This window comes from Filicampus tigris, chromosome 21, assembly GCF_054856515.1.
Source record: "Filicampus tigris isolate MCC_2025a chromosome 21, RoL_Ftig_1.0, whole genome shotgun sequence".
NCBI lineage: Eukaryota > Metazoa > Chordata > Actinopteri > Syngnathiformes > Syngnathidae > Filicampus > Filicampus tigris.
Genome location: NC_141237.1, coordinates 10,738,111 through 10,758,510, shown reverse-complemented (window position 1 = coordinate 10,758,510; position 20,400 = coordinate 10,738,111). Strand labels below are relative to the sequence as shown.

Genomic DNA, 20,400 nt, shown 5'->3' with positions numbered 1-20,400 from the left:
CAGTTAGGTGACAGTGTTTTTGCTGATATGGCGCTTCCCATATTGACTCGGGATTCCAATCATAACATCACAAAGTTATAGTAAAGTCTTAAAGTGTCTTTGAACACGTAAGATAGTTCATTTTGGGGTCGGACATGCTCAAGTGGTAAGTAATTAAATAAGTCCATGAAGTTTATGCAAAGGGAATGAATTTGTTTTGTTTTGGAGAAGCTAAATGCTCAATTGTCTTTACACATGGTCTGCGGTCGTGCGGCCAGTTGGATGTACTGCCAAATTCTCAGAAATGCCTTTGGAGACAGTTAAAGATAGTGAAATGCACATTCATTTGTGGGCAACAGCTCTGGTGGACATTCCTGCAGTCAGCATGCCAACTGCACACCCCCTTAAAGTGGAAGTCAACCCCAAAATTTTCTTTAGAATAATATGTTCGATGCACCCCGACTAGTCGAAACTTGATATTCTGATCAATATTGTGATAGTGCAATACGAATTAAGCAGCAAAATCCACCCGTTTTCATCCATCTCAGAGGGCGGCCATTTTGAAACTCGGTTTCAGAAAACATTTGTGTCGTGATTAGAGCCTTCTTCTCTTTCAGAGTTGGTTTTACCGGATGGGGTTCGGAGGCATCATTCCAGTTTTACACTCCCATCTGTGGAACAGCATACCAGAGCACATCAGGGTTGCAGAGAACTTCCATGATATAAGAGGAGACTCAAGATACTTTTTTTTTTAAGCATTTCCCTCAGAGTGGAAGGACTAAACTTTGACTGGTCCGGCTATGGTCCAAATGGACATTGTACTAAAAGTATTAGATCACTTTTCACTTGAATCTAACTGCAATTGGTCTTAATTTTATCATTTCTATTTTCATGTATACAGTCGGAATGACAACGGCAGTATATGCTTCCTGTTTTTTTCTTCAAGTAAAGTCAATTTGAACAATTTAATATGGAACATTTCAGAAGAGCACCATATACAGTTTAAAATGATGTCTATTCAATGTACATACATAATAAAAAAAAATGTAAATAATAAATATTTTTTTTCTTTTAAAAAGGATGTTATTATTGTGTGCAATTTCATGCATGTAGCCCAGCAGCGTATTTATTTGTAACGCAACATCATGGAAACAACATTTCAGAACAATCAAATGAAAATATTAAAACATTTTAATATAGTCAAATGCCCATCCCCAATACTGTATGGTTGGATGCATTTACCAATATTAAGTACTGTATTTCCTACATCCAGTAATACTGTAACCAGAAATAGTCAATGTATACACACCAAAAAAAAATCTGTGTTGACCTGTCCAAAGTATACTGAACTGCATGTTACACAATTCCCCCGCCCCCCCTCCAAAAAAAACGAGACTCAGCACACAATACAATTTGTCATTTATTACAAGGAACAAATTAAAATGTAATGCTCATTATTTGCTCTTTTCCAATAATTCACATTCACAGAATGTCACTTCAACTTCCCCCTGACTATCTCTTCTCCATACAATATTGAAATGGACTTCGGACTGACTGATGTCCACCGATAATTCAAAACAAATCAAAGTTCCGTCCGGGGTTGCTTGGTATTTGCACCGCCCACATTGTTACATATCATCATAAACGGCTGATTTTTCAAGTATTCCCTTGCTAATTATTTCTGTGCTGGATATATGAAAACCACTTCACATCTGCTTTGTGATGTCCTGTGTTGGTTGACATCGAGTAAACATTGTGTACACGTGTCTATGACAAAATCCGTTTTTATAGTGCAATCCCCATGCAACATTACATGCAGTTCGGGCTGGTTCACGAAGATGATTGTTATCGTGCATTGCCTCAGAGTCGTTTCAGTTCAATTGTAGAATACTGACTGCTATCATAAAGAGAGATGAGAACTGTGATTCCCCACCTGGCCAATCAAATATTAACAGAAACATGATGCTTTTCACGTGAGCTTAGCTGCAACTTGGCACTGCCGTGAACACAATTTAAAAGGAAAAGCGCGACCTTGATGGCTTCTTAATTAAACGGTTAAAATAACCCAAGCACGACCACAAGCCAACATTCAGACAGACAAGGCAAACAAACTTTAAAGACGGGTATCAGGAAAATAAAATGTGCAATTAGATTTTGATTACAAGGCAACAAAAGCTCAATGGAGCGAGGCCTTCTTTTCTTTCTTTCGTTAATCACAGAAAAGGGATGTTTTTGATTCTCTCGCTTACAATAGCCAATTTATTATTTATGAGTATTTCAGAGAAAAATCAGCATCTTGAAATGGGTAATCAAACGTTAATGAAAACAATTGATTTAAACAATTTAGAATTAAAAACACTGCCGATCAGTGGCAATACTATGCTGGAGGAAAGTGAGTTGAGTCTTTGACATTAAAACACTAAAATATTTTTTTGTTCAAATCATGTAATAGATGAAAACTAATCCTGCGGAAGTCAACACAAACATTTTTTTTCAAGATTCTATGCAAGCCCACTAGTTGAAACAGGGCATTCTGATAAATATTGCATTTGTGGAATGTTAATCCACTCGTTTTTAGCCATCGCCGGGACGGCCATTTTGTCTTCTGTCGACTGAAAATGCCAACACAACTGCTCACAACGACTAATCACGGCTCAGATTCAGAAAACTGGTCAGCCGTGATTGGTCGTTGTGAGCAGTTGCGATGTCATTTTCAGTCAACAGAAGACAAAATGGCCGCCCCCTGAGATGTCTAAAAAAAACGAGTGCATTTTGCTGCTTAATTTATATTCCACAAACGCAAAATTCATCGGATTGCAGAGTTTCAACTAGTGGGCCTGCTGGGAACATATTCTTGAAAAAAAAAAATGTTTGGGTTGACTTCCGCTTTAAATAAAGCTACTTTCACTCCTTTACATGTCATTCTCTGCGTATGTTCATCCGTTGTAAAATCCTATTTGTTAGTGGAAAAACAACATTGACATTCAGTTTCCTTTCAGCATTTTCAAATGCTTGTTCAATATAAAACTCTGGGCTTTATATACTGCATGTAAAAAAAAAAGGCAAGGCAACATAATGTTTCAATATGTTTGAAATCTCAATGAAAAAGGCTACTTTGTCAACAAGTCTCTTAAATAACAGTATCACGAGATTACTCACACTTTTCACTTTGTCATGTCCCTGGACAGTGATGTGATTAAAAAAACATTTAGGTGTCAACAACTAAAAAAAAAAAAAAAGATGGTTGAACCTTCTTTCAAAAATTTGATGGCACTGACCATTGATGAGGATCTCTGGCAGTCATAGTCTTAACCAGTGTATGTATGTGTGCAAAAATAAGTTCAGTTTGGGTTCCATTGTCCACCAAAGTGGGTAAAAAGTTCCTTTAAAAAAAATAAAACAAAAGATAAGCAACACGGGTATTGCTTTCAGGTCATTTCATGGCTTGAAGGTGGCCTGTCAGATGATCCATCATACTGTACAAGCTTTTTTGAATGTTTCCTCCTGGTTACATTCGCTCCTCTAATGGCGCTAGCTAACAAGTTAGCGTCCCAACACGTCGCATCTGTCCCTAATCGACCTTCCCGTTCTCATGAGGCACACCGGCTTTGGTCCGGCGTGCCGACTGCAGCACTTTGTAGCAGCCTCGTGCGATCTTGTGCATCCACATAATGTTCATGATGTCCAAGCAGATGCTGGAGCAGATCCACGCCAGGCGCCCGCCGTAGGGCACCAGGTAAAAGGCCTCCGTGCCGTAAACGGCGTACATGCGGCTGTAGTAGACCGGCATGACAGCCACGCGCACCATGAAGAACACAAGCGCCATGGCCACGCCGTTCGCCATGTTGGGTCGGGAAGTCCTCGGGTAACCTAGAACCTCAAAGAACCAGCTGCAACAGTAACAACAATGACACCTTCAAGACGAATCACTTCAACAAAATTCCTTGAGACAAAGTATTACTTTTCTATTAGCTAGCGTAGGGCTGCCCGATTAGCCAAAATATCAATCAAGATTATTTTGGTAATAATTGAAATCACTATTTTTAGGTACAAAACAAGAAAATGTTTAAATGTAAATAATATAAAGACAAATACATTTTTCCTCTTGTAGCTTCTTCCGGCATTAGAGAAAGCACAATGATATATAAAAAAAAAAAAAAACACAAACGGGTGATTAAAAAAGTAAAAAAAAACACAAATAGGCGGATGGCTTATGATTATCAGTTAATTTTTTCTATTATTTACAGTGGGCAAGTTTTGAAATGGGAAAAGTGGAGGTTGAGCAGCAGGGCGGAATGGATTGCCTTTGACTTGACAGCGCATGAAAACACAATAAATTGAAAATGGATCTAGTCAAGACATGTGATGTGAACGTGTCCCGTGTTGACATGAGCAACTATTGTCTGACCCAAAACAACAAAACACCCCTGTTGCGTTTGTAGCTTCTCTCCTACAACGCTACTGTTATCCAGCAGGACTGCAGTACAGCATTTCCATTCCTGGATTTTCATGTTATCAAAAAAAAAAAAAAAGCTGTCAAATAAAAGACCTGGCCTTTAATAAACACCTTATGTCTAATAAAGATCTGCTAGTCTCTGCAGTTGAGTACATAAACACCCCTCACTATTTGAGTGCATTTTCTGTGGGAACACTTTTTAAAGTCATTGTATTACATCCTTATCTTAGTTGAAAATTCAACTTCTGAAGTAAAAGTGCAACAAAATTGAGCCCCGATATTGGAGACCCACTCGCCAACAGGATGGTACGTACCGCTGGTTCACACAAGGAGTAGAAAACTCGGCGAGCAGACGGAAGTTAGCAAAATAAGGCAACATGCCTTGGCCCTGCAAGGAGAGCAAAAAGAGGAAAACAACGTAGACGTAAAGAGCTACATAAAACAAGACGAGACAAGACCAAGTGGATCTTACCCGCTCACCACTGACATAATTAAGATTCCACAGTGCACCACAACAAAGACAAATCGCATTTCATTTCATTTTGTATGCAGGCCTAAGAGAGGCGATCAATAATTACTTGAATCATGTTCAACAGTCAAGTCATCACAAATGGAAGAAAGTGAAGGCTACATGCTAATTGGTACTTGTATGCAGAACATCAAGTACAACCATGAAGCCTTGAACGTTTTTAGCAAACCGATTTGGTTGCTTTTTGACAGTTTGTTGATCAAATTTGACCTTCATGATTTTTATCAAAACAAACAAAACGCAATTGCATGAAACCAGTTGAGAAACATATATTGAAGCCAATATTCTTTTGGTATACTAGGCAGAAATTACTCACACACACAAAAAAAGCATACAAATCAAAAGGTTAAAGTTTGGTTAAAAGTATAACTGCCTTTTAATTGCACTACTGTTATCTTTTAGCAGACAAAAGCAGCTTTTGGGTGAGATGTTTGTGCACAGTATGGTACACATTAGGGGTGGTCGATATGACGATATTAGATCGTTAAGGGGTTTACCGTGTTGACGATCTCATAAAGCCGAAAGATCGTTTGATCGGCGCATTCTACAGTTTAGCTCTATGGCGGCTCAAAGCCGCTGACGTATACCCGACCAACCAATCACAGCACGCACAGTGCACCGTACGTGACACTCCCCGCCTCCCTGTTTGTTTGTATAGCGGGAAGCTATCGCGGAAAGTCACCACGAAGCAGAGTTGGTCCCGAAAAGAAACTCCACATCCACAGTGTCCGTTTGGTTTGGCTTTTCCTCGGAGGAGAAAGCGCAAACCAACCAGTTATTTTGCAAAGTTTGCAGGGACTCGGTTCACAAGTTCCACAAGGGTTCTCACCCACTGTCTCGAAATAAAGACAAAAATAACATTTCTATTTGAAAGTCATTATTGTATCTAATTCTGAGTCCGGTAAGCATATTTGACTCATGGCCTGACTTTAAACACCATATAAAAAGGAAACTTACCTGCGAGGCTGAAATAAAAGAGTGTCACTAAAACATACTTACTAATGGATACAAATCAGTGTTCGATCTGTGTACAATACTTTCCACCTTAGCATGAGCACGCTAGTACCTCTAGGAACTGGTAAGTCCATACTGTGACTGGGCATCACATCTGCTCAGTGCAACCACACAGCAAAAACAGCAGACAAGACAGGAATAAAATAAGGAGGAGGCCCCCCCGCCCATCTAGATCAAAAGCTCCCGTAATGACACACACACATACGCGCCTTTTTAGTAGTTTTTGCATGAACTTTGTTTACACAAGCCAACTTGGTAGTGTTTGCATGTTGGGTTTGAAGAGGGGCGGTAATGTTAAAAAAGACAGTAAGAGAGACAGAAAGATTAGAACAACAACAACAACATAAAAATGCTTCTACATACTGGACGCAAATATGAAGCGACAAATACAAACATTGAGAAATTGAGCATGCATTTAAAAGTCCCATAGGAGGTGTAATGTGGATTTCCTATTGGTGCAAGTTCAAAACAGAAAGTCACTCTTCTCATTAAAACCTTTGTGATAAAGGACAACGTAGAAAAAGCTAAAAATATGCTGGCTAAAAAATGATGCTAACTTGTACATTTGACACTTACATTAAACTCAGTAAATGATTCCCTCAATGAGATGAATCGGTTTCGAGTGACCACCCACACATAGACGCACGCTGGAACGGTAACTAATACAACTTTGACAACAAATGACAAGTTTGACTGATTATCAAAAAATAGAGCAAATGGAAATGACTTCTAGGTTGGAGACAATTTGGGTTCTCATCAGGGATTGAAAAACTTTTGTACCAGATTGACTCTCTAAGGAAGACAGTCATGAGTGTCCAGTGACAGTATGGATGTCTCTTCAAACTGTTACATGTGCTTGCCCTGCTTACCCAAAATAAACCTTTCAAACAGACTATGGTGCAACATTGACTTCACTTGTATTGACAGACAGAAATACGGGCTAGTATTCCTGTTGAGAGTTGCGAAAGCTCTGCTCATTAGTGAATACAGGAAAGCACACTCAGTGCGTTCATTTTACCACATATTTTGCTGCCCCCGCGTGGCTAAAAATGGAACTTATAGTTGAGACGGATGACGTCATTAGTAAACATGGACGCATGCGTTTACAAGCTGCGCAAGCGTTGACAATGGCATGGTCTAAATAAAAGCAAAAAAAAAAAATGGATGGAAGGTTTCACCCAATAAGATTAGACTCTAGCGCGATAATTGCACGCCTTTTTGATTGATTTTTTTGTTTTAGCTTTGGGAGGGCCAATCACTTTAGCACTAAACGGCTTTGCCAGTTTTCTCTTTAGAGGGAAAGTGCAAGGAAGAGAGAGAACCCGAACGAGTCTCCGGCACAAAAACAGATGGCAAACGGTATTGCAGATATGCAGCCAGTTGTTAAGGTTAAACACAGTTTGCTCACATGCACGGTAACAGGAAACCTGAAGGGCCCTGCTGTCGGCATGCGGGGCAGGTGTTGCGCTAAAACACAACCGTACATCGAGAGAAAGCTGAGGGGGAGGGTTAGTAAAAAGAAGGACAGGAACTATAAGGACACGTGAGCCAGAGGGAGGGAGATGGGAGGGGCGGTTCAACAGCCAATACCATTGTTGAGCATTCCATGCAAAAAATACCATGTAATCAATCATGTCCATAATCATTATGCGACTGACGATCTAGACAATTTGAGAGTAAACCAAGAGTGAACAGCAACTGCGCTAAAAGGTGCACTAAGCACCAAGTTCTTAATGAGTGACCAATCAGGGGTGAAGATGAATATATTTCGTAATATCATTACACTTCTGTTAGAAACCGAACATGTTTTATGTCCAAAAGTGGGATTCAAGCATTGTGTCAGCACTATCGGAGCTACATTAACAACTTACATGGAATGGTAATAATTTATTTGCAACAGTCGATTATGTTCATTTCATAGCGTGTCTTGGCTTTTAGTCGTTTGTAGGTCTTTTTTTTTTTGTTTTTCATCCAATCAGATTTTAGCTTCAGTGCACCAAACAAGGCCCGCTAGCTGGCTTAGTAATGTTTTTCCGTCCTCTGATTGGTTCAGCTATGTTTACCCTTCTGATTAATTGAGCCTAAAATGCGCATCAAAGATTGATTTAAAGGGGAGTATGATGTCGGACAAGATTAAAAATTCATTTCCAAGGTGCACTTTTAAAGGAAAAAAAAATGACTTCAACATCATTGCTTGCGTCAACCCGGAAATTGATTTTTTTGGGGGCACTTTGAGAATAGAATTCATTCAGAGTTACCGGTAGTTTACACAGAGAGGCGAGAGCAAAAAAGGAGGTCTGCTCCGTCTGCATCTCTGGTGAGTTTGATGTATTTTATTTTAAGTTTTTATTAGGGCTGCTCGATTATGAAAAAAATATGAATAATGATAATTTGCTAATAATTAAAATCCCGATCATTCAAACGATTTTTTTTTTTTTTGGGTGCAAAACAAGAAAATGTTTAAAATGTAAAAAAATATCACGACAAATAAATGTAAGTCATTTCCTTTTGGACCAAACAACATTTACAAAATAAAACTGCTGTTCACCCTTGATTGTCTCCTTCCCATCTTGCCTGCATGTTCTGCTATTGGACAATAGGGCACTCACCAGTACGTAGTAGTAAGCATACAATGCTGCCAGATGGTGCACTACAAAAAACTTGTCTCCTATCGCCTTCCAATAGTAAAATATAAGCAACAGATCTGGAAAACAGAAGGATAAGATGGGGAGAGAGAGAGGGTGTGGACATTAAAGGAGGGAAATTGTACAAATGAAAGCAGCTGATAAAACAAAACTGTCACATTTGACGCATTAGCAATGAGGCTTCCCTTACCAGATATGAGGTAGCCTGTTGTGATAGCAACATTAGTCTTCACCAGAGTAGGATCTCCCCTGTGGGAAAAGTACACAATGTTCATTATAAATATTTATTAGATATGAACATTTTCATACTATTTTTATTATTGAGTGTCCTGTGTGTGTATACTGAAGCAGTTGGGAAAATCTGCTTTCCAGCGGAGCAGAAGTTTGCTGGTCACAAAATAACTTGACACTCGTTAGATTTCGTTTTAATGTGTAACATGGACTAACCTGTCACTCTTTCAACTCTTTCACGATGCTGGTCAGCGAGGTGGCTTTATTTCAGCCTTTGCAGACTTACTTTGTCGTATCTTTTGGCTTGCCCTGACTGTCGGCCATGCAGGCAAAATGTTTCCCCATCTCAGTCCGTGCCTCGTTTTTCTAAACAAGTGTGAAAGCTTATTTCTTTCTCCCCACCTCCTATAACACCGGTTATAAAGAATGTTTTTATCGTGAGTTTTAAGGCTGTGCAATTAATCGAAATTCAATTACGATTATTACACTCCACGATTACAAAATTGGCATAATCGTAAAAAACGAATATTAATATACATTTATATCCAGCGCCCTACATTTGTTTACACAAAGAAATCGTACTTGGATTTATACATTTGCACCTTTTAAAAAAAATTATAATAACACATTTTATAAATTTTGTGTCCCAAAAGGAACTTACATAATTATAGTGTTTCAAAGAAATGGATTTGTCGTTATATTTTTTACGCTTAAACATTTTCTTTTTGTATTAAATGATCGTTTTCAATAATCATGATTTCAATTATTACCAAAATAATCCTGATTATTTTTTTTTTTTATGATCGAGCAGCCCTAGTGAGTTTATTTATTATAATCCCCAAAACTTGGCATTTTAACGGGTGTGTAGACTCTATATCTCACTTTTTCAATTCTGTCATTAGGGGTTGTTATGTATATAATTTTGAGGGAAAATGAATTAAATTTATTTTGGAACAAGGCTGTGAAATTACAAAATTTTGAAAAAGTGAAACGATATGAATACTTTCCGGAAGCGCTGTAATTTTGTGAATTTTGAACTAATTACTGAAGTCGGTTTAAAAAAAATAAAACAGTTCTATAGCAAAAAAAAATATATATTTAAATGTGTGTCCAACAAAGGGTTAAAAACAAGAAAATTTACACAAAGTAAAATCATTTTACAAACACTCTTACCAGACTGGGTCTTGGTTGACGGCGCCATCAAAGAACAAAATGTAAAGACAGAAGATTCCCACTAACAGTGCGTGAAGAGTCGACACCGTCCTGAAAAAATAAACAACAGAACACAATGAAACGCAAATCTGACTAAATATATGTCACTGGAATTCACCATTATTTTTGCTGCAGAGTGCTCAGTGGGCTTCAAGCTTTTTGGTCAAGTCACACCTCATACCCGTCATCACTAATCATTTCATTTTATTTGCCCCTCATAAACCATGCGACCATTTTAATTTCATGAGTGCTATCATGAGTAATAAAGTGATAAGGAGTGATGAAAAACACAGTGAGTCATGCACGTTGGCGAGCGTGGAATTCTATCTGTTGTATCCAATCCAACCAATCTGCTCAACGATGTTCTCAAAGCGCTCCAAGATATCAGCACAGGATGTACATTCTGCAATGTTCCCATAACAAGTTGGCACATAACGTCAACAGGGCGGCGACAAACGTCGTCTGGCCTTTAAACTGGGTGGATAAATTATTTTGTTGACATTATAGGTGAGCAATTAATTCCCTTTTCATTTCAACTGATGGCTGTGGCAGCAATGACAGCTTAAGTTACATCCACTGATCAACTTTAAAACGTATTTTTCGTTTCGAAACAACTCCAGCATGTTTAACATCAGAATGGGTTGGCAAGAACTCAGACTTTCATCAGGAAATGTGTAAGTAGGAATAATAGACACCAAGCGATGCTGCCGAATGTGACCGAGTTGACCATCATTAAAACATAATGCTTGATGACTCTTCGCCATACACCAAATGTACATTCCATGAAAAAAAGAGGCTACAAAGCTGTTTATTTACACTCCCAGTTGAAGATTACTGTCAAATTAAACATACGACAAACGGAATTATACTTTGTGCATTTCAAACAGCCATACTGCCTGAAGAAAGGCCCCGCTAACCTAATGCTAACACTGATTAGCATCTATCTTGTGGTGCTTTAACTCATTTACCCTAACGTTTGAAAAAAATGTGAAAAAAAATATCAAAATAAATTCCTGCTATTGAATGGCTGGACTGCGAAAAGACAAATACATCCGTCAATGGCAGTGAATGAGTTAATTAGCGAGGGACTGAACACGAATGGTTGAGCAACAACATGTTGGCAGACAAAATAGAGTAACAGCACTTGTAGTCATATCGCCATAAAACAACTAATATTAGTGCCGTACTGATAAGCTCACCCGAAAAACTGGCAATTAATTGATGCACTGAGACAAAAAAAAAAATTATTTATGTACTGTGTTTTACAAAGTACGATATTATGGGGCGCTATTTTTGGTCATTAAACGCCCACTACAACATTTTTTGTTGTTTTTCTGGGCAAATGCTGGAACAGTTGTCATAACGTCATAGTTGAGCTCTCAGCTCAACCAGCGGGCGGATTTCCACTGGAGTGTCGCGATCCGCTCACCTCGAGTTCCATTCCACCTTCTGCGTGTCGCTGAGGCCGAGGAAGCCCGGGCTGACGCGCGTCGACACCCAAGGGCTGACTTTGTGGAAGAGCCACTGGAAAGTGAAGAAGCTGCTCACCGAGATGGCGAGGATAAGCTGGCTGAATGGGTCCATGGCCACCCGGCTCCGCTTCGGAAGGGAGGAAAACGTTTCCTCGTCATTTTATATACTGCACATCCGTACGTAGACAGCGACATAGATAAGAGAATCACCACAGCAGTGAATGGATAATCTGTGCACGGAACAGCAAGCAAACACAGCCTGTCATGTCTTCACACATGGCCTGTTGGGTTGTGAAATCTCACATTGGACCTGCTGTTCACTGTTGATCAGCCGACTAGTCTGGAACGTTCGACGATAATATCAATATATTCCCAGACTGTGCCCTGAGACATGATTCACACGACTACAGTATATACGGGATTAACAAAGAAAACACGCCGAGTTACATAAGTCTGGCTTCCAAGTGGCGGTTTTTGTTTCCTTCTCTGTTTCGAAATTTGACCTGGACAAACTACCGCAGAAGCTGTTTTTTTTTTTTTTTTTGTTAATTTACTGTGGCAGGGGGCTGCGGCAGAAAGGAAGGCCAACGATGCTTTAAAGCGGAAGTCAACGCAAACATATTTGTTTTCAAGAATATGTTTTATGCAAGCCCACTCGTTGAAACAGGGCATTCTGATAAATGTTGCGTTTGTGGAACAAGAGTTGATCCACGCGTTTTTAGCCATCTCTGGGGGCGGCCATTTTGTCTTCTGTCGACTGAAAATGATATTACAACTGCTCACAACGACCAGTCGCGGCTCACATTCAGGAAACAGGTCCGCCGCGATTGGTCGTTGTGAGCAGTTGTGATGTCATTTTCAGTCGGCAAAAATGACAAAATGGCCGCCCCCAGAGATGGCTAAAAACGAGTGCATTTTGCTGCTTAATTTATATTCCACAAATACTAAATTAATCAGAATGTCGTGTTTCAACTAGTGGGCCTGCTGGGAACAAATTCTTGAAAAAAATATGTTTGGGTTGACTTCCGCTTTAATAAGATGGCATGCTTCTTTTCAGACTCCAAAAAACATTCAAGCTAACCCCAAATACTTGTCAACAAACATACAAATTAGTTGCTAATTGGGCTGGACCATTACAGGAAAAATAATAATCATGATTTTATTTGGGATTGGGACTAATAAAACGATTACTCATTGATTTCAAAATGTATTATTCATTCAACTACTAACTACATTTACTTCAAATTATCACCATAGTACCTTAATTCTTGAGCACTCTATTCTTTTTGTCAAGTACAACATGACCTTGTGAACTGTAGCTTTTCTCATGTTTATTAACTCATTCACTGCCATTGACGAATTTACTTGTCTTTTTACAGTCCAGCCATTCAATCACACAATTTTTTTTCAAACATTAAACGGTGAAAAGAGGGTCTGAAAATGTCTGGCAGTGAATGAGTTAATATGTAACAACATGTCAGACGCTTTCCAAAACCCAAACTATTCAAGATAATTCAATTCAAATAAATAACAAATCATCGGCAATATCAAACCGATTTATACCTGGTGTGCATATCTCATAGAAGACAATTTGCATGCATTTAAATGAACTTGTCAGCACTGTAAATGTGCCATTTCCCCCTAAGATGCATCTCTCCAATAAAAGACCATTTGATACCTAATGACATATTTTGTAGTGTAACGGTTTGCTTTGATACCCTCACATCTTTTTAATCAAAAAACGATTATCCGGTTTAAAACGGTGTTTGATACACCCTTAATATGTACTGTATGTCAACGGGCATACACACACAGGAAAAACACTCCCTGGGGGCGGCACTGGCCTCTGTAATTTTATACCTGTCTATGTAATGGCGCTACTTAGCCTAAAGATAAACGGCGCACTTCACTGAAAGAAGGAAGCCAAGGAAAAAATAAATAAAAAAATCACTCCACCAGTTCTGTAGAGGGGTTTTTCTTTAGCTTGCCTCTAAATCACTAAGAATGGGAACTTTAATTCAGCAGGGTGATTGCTGGGTAGGGAGGACTTTTAGCAGATGGATTCTTGGTGTCAGTATTAATCGATGAATCGACAACTATTTTAATAATCGAGTTAACCGTTTGATTAACTTGAAACTGTTCAAATCCTCTGATTTCCGCCTCTCAACACTAATTGTTCTCTGATATCTGTAGTCCTTCATGAAAGCAGACTGATTATCTTTTTATGTTTAATCAAAATAATACTTTCACTTTGGAAAACAAAGACCGAACCAAAAGCTGAATCAGTTTCAAACAATAATCGAACAATCATTTAATAACTCGAATCTATTCTTCAGTAGTATGTGACTGACATGATTACATAATTTCAACCTGAAATTAGTCCACCACCGTCCCTCAAATTGGATGCGGCGTCTGACGTCATGCCGGCGCTGCACCCAGTTTGAAATTTTATTAATCCGGGTGGCACTGCCGCAGCGGTGTTGGTGTGGCGCGGATGCACTCTTGAATGGGTTCCTTGACTGCTGTGAAAAGGCCTTGAAATAGTCATATATCGACAACGACAGTCACGCCCGACTGTGAATTTAGTGACCTACATACAAATACCACAAAAGGGCCCTCATATAATCTACTGAGTTGTATTCAGGACTGAGATATGCTGTATTTGACTGTAACTTGGGCCAAAATACACTTTCATAAGACCTGCTTTCATTGTTATTTTTTTATGAGAAACAGTATTTTCCTATTGTTGATAGGCATAAACAAACGCATTATACTATAATAACATGTCTTCCTTAAAAAATGGCGCAAGAATGAATTTGGAGAGAAACTGATCATTGTAGATTAATTTACACTGGGCAAAAAAATGTGCTTGTGTAAAATGGGTTGCTTTGATTTTATTATATAAAACATACAGTATTTCCTTTCACGAAAAAAAAAAATGTCATGAAAATGGATTTGGAGAGAGCTGTAGTCTATTTGTATTGTATTTGACTGAGACATATTTACTTGTGTTGTTAGCTTCACGCCCAGAGTGTAGATTGGGCTAAAAACTTGCTTGCGTAAGAAGTGTTGTTATTGTTATGAAAAGCATTGACCAAAAAAGGTGTAAAAATGGATTAGGAGAGAAATGTGGTCTATTTTAGAAGTATGTGACTCTGAAGTGTTTCCTATTGATGCCAGCTTCATGTTCAGACTTTAAATTGAGCAAAAATATGCTTGTGTAAGCCCAGTTGTTTTGTCATTACTGTATTGCCAGAAGTATACAGTATTTCCTCCTGAAAAACTACGAATGTGATGAGAAATGTAGACTATTTCAGCAGGACGTGACTCAGACGTGTTTCCTTGTCATGCCAGCTTCACGTTCACACTTTAAATTGAGCAAGAATATGCTTGTGTAAGACGTGTTGCAATGTTATTATAACGAGAAGCATACAGCATTTCCTTCCATAAAACTGAACTTGAAGAGAAATGTAGTCTATTTCCGTAGGTTGCGACTCAGACGTTTCCTTATGTTGTCTGCTTCATGTTCGGACTGTACATCGGGTAAAATGCGCTTGCGTAAGACGTATTGAGGGGAAAGCGTTTGCCGCCACATACAGCAAATAACTTCGCCTTCAACATCAAATTCTTCCGTCCAGACAAGGATATCTCCGTAACGCTCACACGCAGTGACGATGCTTTCACTTTCTTTTCGACCCACAAAACAAAACCTCCGCGCAAGGCCAGATCACGTCGAATTGCCTTAACGGGTTTGACGTCGCCTGGCGTATTGAGGAAAAATCTCAACTGCTTACCTTACGACTTTCATGAAGACGCCCTGACTCGCTCTCCCTCAGTTGCTTAAGGTTCTCTCGGCTGCAGACTGTGGTGCATGCGCCGTGTCATATCCACGGCCATTACATCTGTCCATGCTGGATAAACAACACACGCACTAACTAGCTAAACAGTAGCGTGGGGCAAGATGGGCCTGGGGAGCTCCTCGTCCAAGTCAGCCAGGCAGTGTTTATCCACAAACCGTGTTGACGGCTAACGTGCATATTTGCAGTGGTTCCACGAATGTTTTTTTTTTTTTTTTGGTCGAGGGGGTTGTTGTGATTGGTGCATGCGTGCTTGTGGCAGAGCCCTCCCCAACTTATCTTTGCTCTTTCGGGCTCAAGTTACAGCAGCCTTCTTAAAGCTACACAACCGAAATACTCATCGTGACTATTTATAGCCACCGCTTATTGAGTTCAACCTCTGCATGGCCCACTGCTCTCAATAATATCAATGAAACAGTGAAGGTCATGGAAATTCGTCTCTAATCAGTTGTAGTGTGTACTAACTAAATAAAACTATGGAAAACTGTTTTCCCATGTTAAAATATATTGTGAAAAAAATCATGATGACATAAAACGTATGTATGTGGTAAATTATTTTATTTTGAATGTTAACTAAAAATTGCAAAAGATGTATGAAACAGGAAGAATCAGGCGATTGACTGTAGTACCGTAATTGACCACATGGTGATGCAATATCGCTACTTTGATGCAGAATGGAAGATAATGAATAATGATACTTAAAAAGCATCGTCCTCATGCAGAGGCATCTGAGTCAACACTAGGTTTATGAATCATAGAATCAATCACAAGAAAACTAGATACGTTTATTACTTAACGTGGGATAAAAAAAAAAAAACATCCATGCAATGATCACAGCATGAATATCGTCACCTTCCTAAAATAAAGTCCCAAGTCATTTTTTCTTCCAGAAAACACGAAAAAGTGAAACAAATACTGATTATATTATATTTACTCGTAATTTTATTTCAGAGGTCGAATTGAATGGTCTATTTAACTCAGGATATAGACATTTTTAGCAGATGTGGACAGCATCCTGCGACGTTTATATTTTTTGGACAAAATATGACTTAGGCCATTCTTTTAAAAGGGTGACGATGAGTAACTACACAAAGTGACAGGAACACTGAAATGTGCTCGGAACTTATAACCAAACATTTTCATCAAGAAAGGCACGTCAAAGAATTAATGCACCTCACATGGATCATACACTAATGAACATGAACTTTGGTCAATAATTCCATGAACATCGTTGACATTGATGCACCAGCATTCCTAAGAATTCCAAGCATGATAAACTGTTACTTTTTGATTTCTAACACGGGTACACTGTACAAATAAAAAAGCCATTAAATTAATAGAAATAACAGCAAATCAATACCGTAAAAGCAAGTGTACTGAAGCACAATAATCAGCAGCATGTAAGCCAGTTCATATATGTCCTTGTGCTTGTTAATAATATACTCTACATGTACTGTACCATCATTTTTTTCCCCCCCCCTCGCTCTCTGGACAGCTTAACCCTTCGAGTGGTCGTTCAATAGCAGCCACTATCTCCACAATTTTGTTTTGTCGGCACAGGCAATTTAGCATAGAGTATATAGAAACAATTATTAAAAATATAGACCACTATATATGCATAAAAAAAATCCATTCATTCATCCATTTAGGCACAGGGAGAATCATAATGTTGATCAGTGACTGTAACTGTATTTTTAAAATAACTTATGGCTTTAGAGGCATCAGTCTTCGAACAGCTGGGTGCGCTTTATTTCTGGGCCTGTTTTCCTCCTATGCAACAGTGTGAAAACTGTATGCGTTGTTGTGTTGATCGGTACTTGAGAAGCACCTTGGACCTGTCCAAGCTCAGTTATTAGTGCACACACAGACACAAAAGAAGTCCTTTGGATCATGCGTTTCGACTACATCACACGACTCGTGCATGCACGTGACAAAAACCTGAGGAAAATAGTCAAAATAATATGATAAGGTTTTGCTTAACAAGTCGCAATTTACATGTCATATTTATTGCTTTGGAAAAAAAAGATTAACTTACAACAATAATTCATCTATTTTCTGAGTCTGTGATAAATGTAGTATCCTTGACTGCACCGATTCATCAGTATTTAACCGCCGCATGAAAAGTATTTTGCGAGAACAAAAAGAGGTAGTAACAGATAGACTACACTTGTAAGACAAAAGCCTTCGATTTTTATCTTTTCTGTTTGTCACTTAGCAACAAGGCATGTTCAATGTATGTAACAGGTAAATCAGAGGTGATGTCAGATATTTGTCCAGGTAGAAGATATAGACGTTCTACTGCTAATATAACAATATTGTGTTCAAAAAAAGCCGTTTTTAGACGCTCGTTGGGCATCCGGATCTGCGTCCACTACAACATGAATTGTGTGTATCCTTCTGCGCCTGTAACGATGACATCCATCCAGATCCTCATGGCTTCAGCGGAAGGGGCCACCATGTAGTAGACCCTGTCGTGAGTCTTGACGCTGAAGGTGAGGGAGGGGTTGGGGCTCTAGAGGAGTAGCACAAAGACATTATTTGGAAAATGCAACTGACATGATAAGGGAATGTGATTTTTTTTTTTTCCCCCCTAAATGGACAACAAATGTGAGCACGTGTACCTTATGTGCATTCTTCAGGTGGTCATAATACACTTCTTCTATAGCTTGGAAGTAGATCACTCCTTTCAGCTTGGCTTCATGCTTGTCTGCACAAATATCGCATCACAATAGCACACACTGTACGTTACACGAATGCTGCAAAATAACAGTATTGAATGATAAAAAAACAAAAATAAAAAAAATCGACATGCTAAACACGCCAAACACGAACTCCAACCTGCGTAGTAGGAGAGCGTCCGTCGATTGCGGTCAAAGACGAACCAGCGCTTTTTCCAGGTCTTGATTTTGCCGCCCATCTTGATCAGGTAGCCTCTGCACGTCTTTTCAGAGATGGACAAGTGGAAGCACGTGTCTGCGCTGTGACCCGCCGACTCAATGTGAGCCCGCAGGTCAAAATCGTCCTTCCGCACAGGTAGGTACCGTGTGAGCGGTCGGGACTACAAGACAGGATCGAATATTTATGAGTATGCATGCTTTGTAAGGAACACAAAAGACACAAAACCCTAAAATGCTACAATCGCGAATGCCTCCTTTCCTCAAGATAGCGGCATGTGGTGATGCCACTGACGCTTTAGTGGTTCCTTGTCTGACTTATGAGGAGGCAGTGTGGGTCCAGTGATTGTACAGGTTGTCATGTGCCTTTTCACCTCAGGTCAGTTGCGATAGGTTCCAACTTCTGACATCAATACGTTACCTTGTGGGCTGTTGTGTTACACATTCAACTTTGACTTCTTTTATTAAATGTGAAATGATCCCAAACTTTGGACATTGTCTTTTGACTTATTAACACTCCATGTGGAAATATAATCACTGCAAAATCCCGCGATATAGTGAATAATCCACTATCTGCAATGCAATCGAGTCCGGAAATAGCGAAACGTGATATAGCGAGGGACGACCAATTCGAAGCGTTTCCACTTTTCCCCCCTCTCACCTGCACTCGCTGCTTCTCTCGTAGTTTCACCTCACGGTCGATGAGTTTCTGCCGCCTGCTGGTCTCCTCCTGGAGCATCTTCTCGAGTTCCTCCCGCCTCTTCTTCTCCTCGTCCAGTGCTTGCTTACGAATTTCCATCTCACGCTCCTGAGAGGCATCCGCAGTAAAATACTTCACTCACTGGACATTTCATGCAATGAGATACAGCTTGGAAATGCAGATTGTGTAGTATCCACGTAGTGTATTCGAGGTCTTATCACCTTGTGTTCAAGGAGTCGGTTCTTTTCCGCCTGGGCTTCTCTCAGCAGACGTTCCATCTCCTCTAACTTGGCTACATTTGAAGTACTTGCACTGTAACAGACAAAACACTTGTTTTGTTTGTGCTTTAGATTCTCGATTATTTAGAGGTATTCATTCTTTTTCACATATATTGCAGTTTATGAATGGAACTGAATGAACATTATTGAGAACACACGCGCACACAAATTCTCTCTTATCCAGAAGGGAAATGGATGATGTCACACCAGTGCCATGATAAATGCTGCACATTAGACTGTGTAAACAAATTGGGCCGGGAAGCCGAGTGAGGGAAGTCAGCAACAAGAAAAGGGCACGTAAAGAAGATAAAATACTTAAAAAAAGGAAAATGGTCACTAATAATGCAATGTGCTGGCTTCAGAGTTTTCCAATTTGAATTAAAAAACCTAACTAACAACATACTCAATGTTGATTCTATATACATGTCCAAAATTGATCTGTTAGACAACGTGTATACACACAGAATAGTATGGACTAATTGTCAGGCTATGGTAGTTTTACTATAACACACAGACACACACATTTCATTGGCTTACCTTCGTCGACGACAGGGACTCACACTCATTGTCACACCAGCACTACAAACCCACATTTATCTTTGACTTAAAAAAAGTACAAGTGAAACCGCAAGATAGCGTTCCGGAATCTTAGTGAGTAGCCTTCATTCGGAGCCATCCTGTGCATCAGTGCAACAATACAACCCGCTCGCTCGGCTAACAGTTTAAAAATGTGCAGAATCTATCTACTGGAACAAGAGGAGGCGGGTGGGTCAACATTTGAAATGGATTTGAGAACAAAAAGGAGGGAAAAGAAAGCACACATGGTTTTAGTCCAGATTGGGGGACTGGACCCCAAATCACAGTCGCATGTTCACTTCATCAACCCGGGGGGGGGGGAGTTAACTATGAGGGTACACGCACACACAACTCTTCGCCTTGTGTAACCTGAGCCGGCTAACGCTAATCAAGAGTGCTCGAACCTAAAGCAAGTACAGTTGTGCACATCCTATTGGGCGCTCGCACGCTCTTCACATTAACTTTGGATTGCTTTGTTTGCGTCTTCCTAAATGAACAATGAGAGATGTCTTTGTGTCCTTTACAAAAAAAAAACGTGTTACAAAGCCAAGCTGTAA

At 39.5% G+C, this 20,400-nt stretch overlaps 2 protein-coding genes across 9 annotated transcripts in view; both read right to left on the bottom strand.

Annotated features, from left to right (window-relative positions):
- Positions 1-1,381: 1,381 nt before the first annotated feature.
- Positions 1,382-15,619, bottom strand: tlcd4a (TLC domain containing 4a). Its single transcript, XM_086021216.1, has 7 exons — positions 15,333-15,619; positions 11,496-11,665; positions 10,028-10,117; positions 8,814-8,872; positions 8,588-8,682; positions 4,750-4,823; positions 1,382-3,869 (listed from the first exon to the last, which is right to left on the bottom strand). Exons 2-7 carry the CDS (start codon positions 11,648-11,650, stop codon positions 3,551-3,553), a joined length of 792 nt encoding a protein of 263 aa, XP_085877342.1. The 5' UTR covers positions 11,651-11,665; positions 15,333-15,619; the 3' UTR covers positions 1,382-3,550.
- A 540-nt stretch (positions 15,620-16,159) lies between these two features.
- The window catches only part of phldb2b (pleckstrin homology-like domain, family B, member 2b), a 30,116-nt gene continuing 25,875 nt past the window's right edge, over positions 16,160-20,400 (bottom strand). For all 8 annotated transcript variants that reach the window (XM_086020907.1, XM_086020904.1, XM_086020902.1 and 5 more), the window contains 5 exons: positions 19,211-19,301; positions 18,951-19,097; positions 18,234-18,453; positions 18,017-18,102; positions 16,160-17,907 (listed from right to left, as the gene is read on the bottom strand). In XM_086020907.1, the coding sequence (XP_085877033.1) occupies positions 17,767-17,907; positions 18,017-18,102; positions 18,234-18,453; positions 18,951-19,097; positions 19,211-19,301 (685 nt within the window). In that variant the 3' untranslated portion in view covers positions 16,160-17,766. The remainder of the gene's footprint in view (positions 17,908-18,016; positions 18,103-18,233; positions 18,454-18,950; positions 19,098-19,210; positions 19,302-20,400) is intronic.